The sequence below is a fragment of the Hemicordylus capensis genome, chromosome 1 (assembly GCF_027244095.1).
Source record: "Hemicordylus capensis ecotype Gifberg chromosome 1, rHemCap1.1.pri, whole genome shotgun sequence".
Taxonomy (NCBI): Eukaryota; Metazoa; Chordata; class Lepidosauria; order Squamata; family Cordylidae; genus Hemicordylus; species Hemicordylus capensis.
In genome coordinates this window covers 237003484-237015190 of record NC_069657.1, presented here as the reverse complement: position 1 = coordinate 237015190, position 11707 = coordinate 237003484, and the positions used below count along the sequence as shown (strand labels likewise).

Below are 11707 nucleotides of genomic sequence, written 5' to 3'. Positions count from 1 at the left end.
CTTTTTAACACATTTCACCAAATGCACAGAGGTCAGGGGCATGACTCAGTACATCCGTGGATGTCAGGAGATGTCCTCATAAATCAACAAGTGCAGCATTGTAGCTCCAGTCCTTTGTAGAGCTTTGATCTACTCAGCATTATCCAAGTGCATTTCTGTTATCACACTGGACTCTTCGGAGGGATGAGGGCAATATACTAACCTATTATGACAAAAGGAACCAGAGGTGCTCTTATCCCTGGACTTGCGGGCTGAAGTCCAGGGCTTCCACAGCCCCTGGGGGGCCCCAAATCCTCTTTAGTCTGTTCTGGGTGGTGTGGTTGCCCGGCCGAGCATTATGATGCTTAATTTACAGGCGGGGGGGCGGGGCCTCCAAAGGCCAGGCTCTAAAATTACCTAGGTGCACCTCTGATAGGATACATCAAGTATTTGAAAGAATGACCTCCACTGAGATTTTTGTGGTCATGAATCTGTACACAGTTTTGTCCAGTTTCTTTCTTCCTTGCCCTATGTGTTTCCATAAATAATTTTGATAGTTTGAACAATGTTTTCTGAAAGATTGTATCCCTACAAGCAAGTTTCATAGTTTTCATAAGAATCCTTCCTCCTGGCAATTAAATTATATAATTGCTTCAAATTAATTAGCTGTTGAAAAAACCAAGTTTTGTAGTATCTCATTGGTTCCAGTAACCCCCGTTTGAACTCCTAAGCAGGGTGGGGGAAGTAGCACCCATAAATGTATGAGTGGGAATCGGGATTGTGACTCTGTCTGCCTGGTTGTCAGGGCTGAACATAGCTAGAAATACACTTTACTGACCAGATGGTACTCAAGTGTTGGTACCATTTGTTGTAACTTTCAGCATAATCTCTCTGGTTATGTATTTATTTGTTTAAGTTAAACTGTCATGAAAGTTTAGGATGAGAACATTTAAAAGAAATAAATGTCTAATGACCCAAGGTTAAATTTATTGTGAAAGGAATTCAAAGGACAATACGTTCATACATTACTAATGGAAGATGTTTGGGCTTTAAGATCTCTTGCAAGTTCCAGGCCCTGTGGTGGTGGGGAAACAAGAAGGGCAATTATTCTGGGCCTCACACAGGAAGGGAGCCACATTGATGCTGACAAGCAGTATGCTCCAACTGAGAAAAGCAGGGAAGTCACTCTCAAATGCATCACTAATTCATTCAGCTGCTGGGCCTCTCAGAGTCTGAAAAGACTTGGCAAGACCCAAGCTTGGGGCAGTGGCAGGGGGAGGGGGAAGAAGACAGGCTGCTGCAGGCCCATTCCATAAGGAAAAAACTGAGGCTAAATAATAATTGAGGCTATGCATGAATTTCCCTGCCTATGGGTATCTAGATGTTGTAGGTTTAGCTGGAACCAATTGGAAGCAGTTTTAGAACAAAACAAGCAACATTCTGAACAGTGGATTACCACCCTAGGCCCCTCGGTAGGAGAGTCTGTACCAGGGCCAGACTGGGGGCACTGAGAGGGCAGTGGAATGTATGTGGGGAGGGAGCTGGGTTTTGAGCAGAATGGGTGCTTAAGGGTGGGGGTATTCATTGCTGCTGAGTGTGGCGGGGCACAGGGGTGCCCTGCGGGTGGGGCGCACCAGGAATATGCCCTGATGGCCAATCTGAGCCTGGTCTGTACATGAGAGAGATTGCTATATGGGAAACCCATGTTATGTGACATGGTCTCAAGGACTGCAACCACTAGAGCTTCTTAGTCCCTGGGAGTGTTTCCTGGGCACCAGGCATTTTCCTGTGTCGAATTGGCAATGGGAGAGAAGAACAAGCACCATAGTAAGCACACTGAGATCTCAGGAACAGTGGTAGCCAGTGGTCCTGGTAGGATTTACAGGTCCTGAATCAATGAATTAGGACTCTGCTCTCCAGAGTGCATAGAAAAACTGACTTTCTGGGGTCAATTTTTCAAAGCAGATGAGCGACTGATGTGGGGAAGGAGGGCTCATTATGCAAGTTTGTATTTGGCAAAGTTAGAAATTACCTAGAGAAATTACTTCAGGGGGGGAAATTACCTAGATAAATTACCTTAGGAAAAAACCTAGAGGAATTACGCTTGGCCACTCTTGAGGGAATTCCAGTTCTGTAGGACTTCAGACCAGTAGTATTTCAGTCAATAAGCTAGTCCAAATAGAAAAGATGCTTTTAACAGGTAACTCTTCTGAATTTAGTTGCCAGGTAGCAGTGGCCTTTAGGGGTGTGCAGGGAACTGTTTAGGGCAGTTCAGTTCAAATTCGAGCTGAATCCGAACCGAAATGGCTGCCGGGTCAAACTGGTTTAGCTGTTCAAGGGGGCTATGCTTGTAAAAGGGAATCTGGTGAGGATTCCCCTTTACAAGCAAAAATGTGTGACGATCCTTTTAAAGGCCCTTACTGGTCTGGCAGCAGCCATACTGGCACTCCTACAAGGCCTCCTGCGCTTCCCAGCAGCCTACCCGGCCACGCCGCATGCCTGTGCAGGCTGCTGGAAAGCGCCGGGGGCCTTCTAAGGGCCTTTAGAACTGGTTCATCCCAGTTCACCTTGGACCACCCAACTGGCCCAGTTTGAGTCAAACTGAATCGTGAACACCCCTAATGATCTTACTGAAGCTATGTAGCCTATTTGTTTGGAAGCTATGCAACCTATTTGCAACTGGCAATACTTCTGCATTTATAGGCCCTCATCATTTGAGTTCGCTTCATGGGAGTACCACCAAGAGGCAGAACTTCTTGGCAGAACATGGGCAGTATATTGGAATTTAGGATAATGTGGTTTCCAAATCTGGCTTTGGCCAGAGGATTGGGTGTTGCAAGACCACACCGTAGCTCAGTACTCAAACACCTTTTCTAACACTCTTGGGGCTTTGTGTTCATAATTGCATAGGCCAAGGGTTCCCAAACTGTGATTCTCCAGATATTGCTATACTGCAACTCCCATCACCCCCAGCCACAATCAATTGTTGCTAGAGATGATGGGAGTTATAGTTCAGCAACATCTAGAGTACCACAGGTTGGGAACCCCTGGATAGGCTATAGGAATCAGGAGGTTAGCATAGGTTGGCTCTGTAACACCTGCATTAGATTCTGTGCAAAACAATCAGGCCTGCCTTGAGCAACAAATGTCTTTGGGGTTCCTCTCCCAGTGCTGCCACTCCTGATGGAATCAGACGATTAGAATATAAAGTAAGGCATTTTTAAAATCAAGAGATTTTTAAGTATTCTCTTTCGCACATGTGGATGTTTGCCTCTTAAGTTTTAGTCACAAACAAAAACTTGCTAGGTGACTCTGAAAGAGTGAGAAAAAGGATAGTGCAGGGCACAAACTTACCTAATTAATGAATGGGTGTCTGTATGATACTGCAGAGCATCCACTTCCTGAAACCATGAGCTATGCCTATTTAAGCACAGTAACCCTAAAGACTGCAGCTTGACACACTCCCAAACCCATCTTTAAAATGTCGAAGATTCTTGACTGTTGCAGTCCTTACATTATTTCCATTCTACGAAAAAAACTATTTGCATACCATTCCACTCATTCCTGTCCTTATTTTCTGGGTTTGGTTTTAATAAATACTAAAGTGCATACACTGAAATACGTGGGTCCCTCCTACAGTTTCATTCCAAATATATTAAGATAGGAGAATGAGTTTCTAAAAACCTAAACACCAAAAAAATAAAAAAAATAAATATCTACTGCTTCTTGACCTTGTGCCCGCTGGCTATTCTGTTTTTAGAGCTTCAGTGAACTCTGGCTAAAAACAAAACAAAACTCCAGCATTATAGCCATGAAGGGAACAAACTAAAAATCAAAATTAAAAACTGGTGCATAAAAGCCAAAGGTGAAGAGAGGTTGGTAGGTGTAGGGAGAGAGCTTTGTAACTATTTACAGATTTGACTGAGAACATAACAGCCAAGCACACTCCTCATTTTTAATATCTTGTCTGGTGTTCCTTCTTTGTGCTAGAGAAATAATTCTCAACAACAGTCTCCTAACAACAGTCTTTGCTGGTTAGTCCAAGTTAGTGCTCCAAATCTTCCCTCCCACCAATCCCCTTTCATGTTTGCTCCACTTTCCTTCACAAGGCAGCATCAAGCTAGGTACTCCTTCAGCAGTATTCCTGTAAGCACTGGTAGACAAAGTTCCAAAGACTTGATTTCATGTTGTTTTGGCATTTCCACAGTCACCATCTTTTTTAATATATATATCTATATATATTATAATAATTCATTTTACATTTTAAATTATTTTATTTTGCTGGTCACTTCCATATTGCTTCATTCAGATCCCAGAATACAGTTCAGAATGAGGACCAAAAGGAAAACAAAACAAAACAAAACTGTAGTTTAAGTGCAAACGAATCTTCCAGTGATCTGCCATGTGCGCTTTACCCAGGTCAGTGTCTTCTTTCCAGTTTAAAGGCTCCCTATAGCAGCAGGTCACCCTTAATTTAAAAACTAAAAACAAAACCAGTGGGTTTCACACAAAAAAATAGGATAATTTCTCTCCCTCTGCTCAGTCCTCAAAGTTCCCCACTGTTTCCCAACTTTAACTGATAAACCAAAATAAATTGAGGGGAGAATTGCTATGTTTTGTAATCAATGAGTATAAAAACATGAATAGGAGGCTCTGTGCATATAAATCTTGGTTGGTGGCTTGCCCTCAAAAACAAGATCCTCTGGTTTCTGTATAATTTTGTTTGTTTCCTGAAATCATTTTTGCTTTCAAAATGTTTGTTCTCATATTGACCTGCAGAACACCTGTAATGTCATGCACAGACGCATGAAGTAGTGAGGTCTACACAGTTAGGGAATGGAGCAAAAACTGCAGGAAGAATGGAGAAAAGGGAACTGGCAGAAGAAGGCGTTTTCAACATGGTTCCTTGGATGGCCACGGTGAAACTGACAAGTATGGCAAGCTGGGTTAGCCATTTTGTTTAGGTGGCAGAATAAAAAAATGTTAAAGAAAGAAACTGGATTCTCAATCTCAGTTATTATGTAATCACATATGATATAAAAATTGTCCTTTTCTCCCCCTCACCCTCCCGCCCAAACAGAAACTGCATTGCCACCTCCAGGAAAACTCCAGTAGCTCTCAGCACTTGCTGCTGATAGAAATTGACACGGTGTGACTTTCCCTGCAGCACTGGAGCTGAATCGCTACAGAGAGAACTAGCTTGACAGCAGGCAACACTGCTGCTGGCTTTTACTAGTATTCATTGGCTTGTCTGACCTCCTGGCCCTCCGGGTGCATGTGAGAGATGCCAGACTTTTCCTTCTTTCGTTCTCTACTTTTCTTTCTTCCCAGATCCCTGGAACAAATGACTTTAAAATGCCCTTCCATTTGGAGACATCAAACTCAGGGAAGAACTGATAAGAAGAGGAGAAGAGAGAGTAAGAAAAAGAGGCAAAGGGAGAGAGAGGAGGAGAAAGAAGAGTGCTGGTATGGGTTCCCCATTTCTCGAACTCTTCCGGGATTACACCACTGTGTTTCGGTGTCTGTAGGGTGGAGGTGGCAGCATAGTGCCAGGCTTCAGTGAGAACTCTGAGAGATATTCAGGGTTCTCTGCCACAATGGGCCGGATCCTTCCATTTTGTTTGTAAAAATATTTTGTGCTGTATTCCTGCAGGTAGTCCGGGTGCTGGAGAGTGCTTCGTGGAGGCAGGCTGTGGTTCCAATAACCTGGGTTGTCAAATGCCTTCTTGGGTTTCTCTGGCAATGGAAGCCCATTTTTTTTCAGGTATTCTGCATTCTCCAAGGTGGTTGCAAAGGTGTTGAGGTACAAAGGCTCATTTACGTATTCAACCTCTGCTTTGGGTTGCCCATTTTGGCTGTTGTTGTGATACTCTGGATTGTCCAGCGCCTGGAGATCACCATTCTTCCGTCGAGACACAAATGGGTTCTCTTCCACTGGATTCAGGTGATCTGGAGATGATAAAAGATATGTTGGTTAAAGAAACAGCGACTGTACCAACTACCTCTGAATGAAAGCTAATTTAAAACAAATTCATTTATATTTTTATTTGGTATTTTTATTTTGTATTCTTCCAACTGTAGGAAGAAAGAGATAAGCCTTGTTATATGAGGGCTCATAATGATTTAGAGGGCCTGGCGCAAGCTGCTTTTAGTGGGTTTCATAACACTCTCAACTGGCAACAATGGCAAAGTAGCTGATTCCCAGTTATATAGAGCTTGCTGGGTATGGATCTGTGTTATTTTATATCAGCCTTTTATTTTATAACATAAAGGTAACAGGACCTTAGATGCTTGCTGACAATAAACTGCAATTGACCGCAGGTCAGTGAAAACCAGATACTTGACAGGAAAATGTAGGAATTCAGAATCTAGGATTCTGGCTAAAGTCTGTGCGAGTTTTCCTCAGGCAAGCAGATGTAATGCATATTACCTAGACTAGAGATCAGAATGCAAGTGTCACACATTTTATTACCTATGAAACATAAGGCTATATTGCCTGGGAAGCCATGTTTTTTTTATTTTTGTGGCGGATAGATTAATGGATAGATGGATATCTCCGTAAGTAATGGCTAATATTTACTTCATCTTTATGATCTAATATGAAGTCCTAGAATGAAGCTCACTCAGCTTTACTTATAACATCAGACTTCTCTGCCTGAATGCCTGATGACTGTGTATCCTAATCCTTCCATGAGAAGGGGCTGAAAGTCAAAACTTCAGAATCCTAGACTGCAAGAATATGCCTTCTATTCCAACACAGCTAAGCTATTTCTTTATTTACACATTTATATCCCACTCTTCCTCCAAGGAACCCAGAGCAGAATACATGGTTATGTTTGTCCTCAGAACAAACCTGTGAGGTAGGTAAGCTAAAACTACTCACAGCTTTTTGTGGGCATTTTCAATAGTGCCAGTGTGTCCCCTTTACCTGGTGGTGGTGGTAGTAGTACTACTAGTAGTAATAGTCGTCATCATCAGGGGTGTAGCCGTATTGGGCAACCGGGTGCAAAGAACCTGGGCCGACGCCCCTCAGGGGCCACAGCTCGTGGCCCTGACACGCCCCCTGTGTCTGATGTCAGATGTGTGGGGGGGGGCTGGTTTAGCTCCTGAGTGGAGCTGAGCAGCCCCATTCGGGAGTTAGATGGCCAGTGCTGCATTTGTAGCGCGGCAAGGAAGAGCTGTTCCTGGCCACGCTGTGAATGCAGCGCTGGCCTGAATCTAACTCCCGAACGGAGCCGTGTCTGACGTGGGGCGAGTGGGGCCATGGCGTCTGGACACGGGCTGCTACTGGTCTGGCCCTGCTGCTGGTAGTAGTAGTAGTATGTCTCTGATGGTTAGTGAGAATATACTGCTACAGCTGTTGCTGTTGCTACTGCTACTGCTGTGAGAATGATGACAACTATTTTTTTTAATCTGGCAGTTTATGAAGATTCCACCAGTAGATTGGGGCGGGGGGGAATTATTGAATTAATGTTTAAAAAAGAACAAGCCTGACCAATATTACTCTCAAATATCAATATGTTGAATCAACATGTTTCAGGATTTAAGCAATGCTGAAAATCCCACCTCAAAATGCAGCAGGCATGCAAGTCTTTCACAAGGAAGCCATTCTTCATTTCAGAGAGAGTCATTACTAAAGAATACAATCCAGTTAGCAAGATCTCTCCAGGGTGAGATGCTGGCTGTAGCACTTTAGCCCAAGACACATGTGCTAACTGACCTCCCAGGTCTCAGATACTGTCCTTTGCACAGCAGTGCATCTTACACAAATCAAAAGCCCATGGGCTGCAGAAAGGCAGAGTGACAAGGAGGTCAACAGAGCTGTTGAAAACTCAGTGGGTTGTAAGTGGAATGGCTAGAAGGTTAATTACAGTGGGGAAAAGAAAGAGGTGATGGGACAGCTGCACTGAGAATGCCTCATAATACTTTCTTTCACTCTAATCCAAACATGACATCTGACTTGGGCATTTTTTGAACTGATTGTTTTGATTCTTTCACATGTGACCATAACTGTGCCTCTAGTATTGAGATTTGCTCTGTGGTATAACAGAAGCATTACCTCGACAGAGAACAAGAGGTATAGTGGCAGTAGCAGTGGGCCACCAAGAGTACTTAGACAGCACATATGGGCTACAGCAAGTGGCAAGTAGACACAGTAGGTGGACCTTATATTTTATGAATGTTACTATGTGTTGGATTTTGAGCACAGAGGTCTGGATTCAAATCTCTGCTCTGTCATGAAACTCACTGGGAGACCTTGGACGATCTGTGATTGTCAGGAGAAACTGAAGTCCTCCACTAAAGATAGTTTCATTGGAGGAAGTCCTATTGAAATGTAGTGCTTTAGAGTAACTCCTAAGTAATTAAATCAGGATGTCAGCCACTGTCTTTGGAAATGTGACAAAGCACAGTGGTCTGAAGTTAAGGCCCATAAGATTTTCCAAAAATGAGCCTCTTTTTGCTGGAGAGAAACAATGAAAGCAACAAGAGTATGTTACTCTTATCGCTGTATTTTATGGCCTTGTAAATCTGCGGGGTGTAACTTCGCTTTCTTTTTCGGGACTCCTGTCTGAAGAGTAGTCCTCCTTTCAGATTAACCTCTCCTTCGCTTTTGCTAAGGTCACAAGTTATTAGGTAATTATCCCCTCCTTTTAATGAGAGGTACAGTGGTGCAGCGGGGAAATGCTTGACCAACAAGCAGAAGGTTGCCCATTTGAATCCCTGCTGGTATGTTTCCCAGACTATGGGAAACACCTATATCAGAGAGCAGCTATATAGGAAGACGCTGAAAGGCATCATTTCATACTGCATGGGCGGAGGCAATGGTAAACCCCTCCTGTATTCTACCAAAGACAACCACCGGGCTCTGTGGGCACCAGGAGTCGAAATCGACTTGACGACACACTTTACCTTTTACTTTACATGACCTTATTAGCATTATCTCCCACTTCATTCTTTATCTTTAAAAGTAAAAGTATATGTTAAGAAAGATGCTTTGAGTCCTTGTTGCTAATTTCACCAGGAGGTAACCATGCTTCCTCCATGGTCATGCAGATTAATCCTGGCAATATATATCAATATTTGGATTTACCACAAGCACGCTTCTGCTGACTGACATGTGGCCTCTATGCCAACAGCCCAATCACTCATTAGAGTAAGATGATAGCTTCCCAGATTATTTTTGAGAAATAATATCCTTATAACTACCTCTCACCCAACCTATTTCACAGAATTGTTACTGGGGGTGTGTGTCCCCATGAACACTACCAATAGTTCCTTGGAGGAAGGATGGATACAAACAGATGTGATAACTAACCTCTGGAAGAAACTGGGATTAGCAGTCCATCATAGTTAAAAGCTTCAGGTCAATCATAGGTCTTACTCCAAATTAAAACATCCTATATTATTATTACATGCTAGATAATTACCTGTCTTGGACTTCTCTGGCATTGGAGTCATGTATCCATCTTCATCCAGCTCATTTCTTGGGCCCCGCTCTGGTATAAAAACTGTTGGGTCTGCACTGTACCTCTGAGTGATGCTGTCTTCTTGTGCAAGACTAGCCACCTGTTTCCGTAGTGTGCCATTGCAGCAAGTATCATCACAGATCTCTGCAGCACCTTGCACAATGGAGGGTTCTGGTGCTATGCTCGGTATAGCACCTCGGTATGGCAAAGGAACTCCTTTTTCTGTCGCCAAGCTGCCATCTCTGTAGATAAACTGGTTCTATAAAGAAACATAGAACATTTTGTGAGAAAATGTCAAAATGATGACAACTGCATTTTGGGTTTTCTTGCACTAAATACTGCATATACTCATTTTATTGGTTAAACATGTTTGGCATTTTCTAGATTGGACTTTCGTTCTAAAAATAATAAATACTCCTATTTTAAAATTGTTCTTCTGTATTTTGGGACTTGATCTGAGTTAAAAACAGAAAAGCTTTTCAATAATACTTACTGTTTTTGTATCACCAACATCTACACAAAGCTGAGAGCAACACAGCAGCAGTGCTTTGGCCAATGGGCCAGAATAGTGTTTCCTCTCAGGAGATCGGCTCTGGTGAGAACCCAAATCCTGCGAGAGGACTCTCTTCCAGCCTGTTTGGCCAAAGAAACACCGCTGCAGTGCCTGCCCTCAGCCAACATCTCCAAGGTATAAAGACAGTCAGAAACACCGAGAGGTGAACAGGGAGACAGAAGACTACATCCACCCAGCTCCTCTGTCATGTACAGAGGGGCCACAGTGGTGCTTCTTTGGCTAATGTGCCACAGTTCCTCTCAGGAACTCTCTTTCAACTCATCAGCCAAAGAAGCACTTCTGCTGTGCCTCTCTTGGCTTTGTACATGATGGAGGAACCAGGTAGCTGTCAACTCCTGTCTCCTTCCATTCCTGCACTTCAGAGACATTGGGTTAGGGCTCTGCCTCCTGACTATTCCCTTCTGACTCCCAACCCCTTTTAAGTCGCTTATGACCCCCTAGGGGTTTCTGACCCACATTTTGAGAACCCCTGCTTTAAACTGCTTGGCTGTTCCACCTGGGCAGACAAGGGCTTCAACGTTTTGGTTTATTTATTTTTATATTTATATCCCACTCTTCCTCCAAGGAGCCCAGAGCGGTATACTACATACTTGAGTTTCTCCTCACAACAACCCTGTGAAGTAGGTTAGGCTGAGAGAGAAGTGACTGGCCCAGAGTCACCCAGCTAGTTTCATGGCTGAATGGGGATTTGAACTCGGGTCTCCCCGGTCCTAGTCCAGCACTCTAACCACTACACCACACATTTAGACAAATGTTTTGACTGATCCCAGGCTTAAAGCTACACAAAGAATGCAGAATCATTTCCAGTACAGTATCTTTTGTTAACTAAAACATATAGTTGAATGAAGACTTGGTTGAAATGTTTTGTAAGTGGAAAGCGAAGAACTTTGCCATTCTTGCATATGCTAAGAAACAGATCCAGAATTTTGTATGGTGTAAGAATAATAGACAGTGAGGCTGTTCTCACGTGTGGCCTAACGCAGGTTATGGAAGCCCAGCCTGGGTTAGGCTGCAGGTGAGAACTGCCGGGATTGATCTCGATCCTGGTGGGGCAGTGCAGCCTAGCCCTGCTTTTTAGCGAGCGCTCCCTTAACCGGCACTTCCTGCTGGAGGAGACATAGAGATGAGTACCTCGAGTGCCCATCCTCTGGGGGAATCCCCCAATGCACCGTGCTCGGTGTATGGCTCATTGTGGGATACCCGGAGGCCAGAATGCTTTTTCCCAGCTTGCCAAGAATGGATTGTGTGGGAGTGCAGATGGCACTCCCAGCAACATTTTGCCGAACATCTGGGGGGAAGGTGAATGAAGCAAACCCACCACCCTGCCTGCCCGGTCCTGTGAATGATCTCAGTGGCTGACATCCTGACTACCAAAATGCATGTGTAAAGAGGGACTGCGGGGGTATGACTGCAGCTTGTGTGCCTTCCTACCAGTCCCACTACATACCTGGTGTTGCACAAGTAATGTGCACATTGAGTAACATCTTTCTTCTCTTCCACATAACTTCCGGAGTGTGGGCAGAGCAAAGATGTGTCTACTTCTGTGCAATAGTGTGTAAGCTCCAGTCACATCTCCACAGTCCCTCTCTTAATGTGCACTTTGGTAGTTAGGGTGTCAGCCAATGCAATCTGACACTGATCTGGTTTGAACAATAGACCTCCCACCCCAATCTCCTACATAGGGTGC

The 11707-nt window shown here is 43.9% G+C and overlaps 1 protein-coding gene across 5 annotated transcripts in view; it reads right to left on the bottom strand.

Moving 5' to 3' along the window:
- Positions 1-4177: 4177 nt before the first annotated feature.
- ERBB4 (erb-b2 receptor tyrosine kinase 4) overlaps positions 4178-11707 on the bottom strand; it is a 1268185-nt gene continuing 1260655 nt past the window's right edge. For all 5 annotated transcript variants that reach the window (XM_053283383.1, XM_053283386.1, XM_053283382.1 and 2 more), the window contains 2 exons: positions 9408-9705; positions 4178-5928 (listed from right to left, as the gene is read on the bottom strand). In XM_053283383.1, coding sequence (XP_053139358.1) covers positions 5480-5928; positions 9408-9705 — 747 coding nt within the window. In that variant the 3' untranslated portion in view covers positions 4178-5479. The remainder of the gene's footprint in view (positions 5929-9407; positions 9706-11707) is intronic.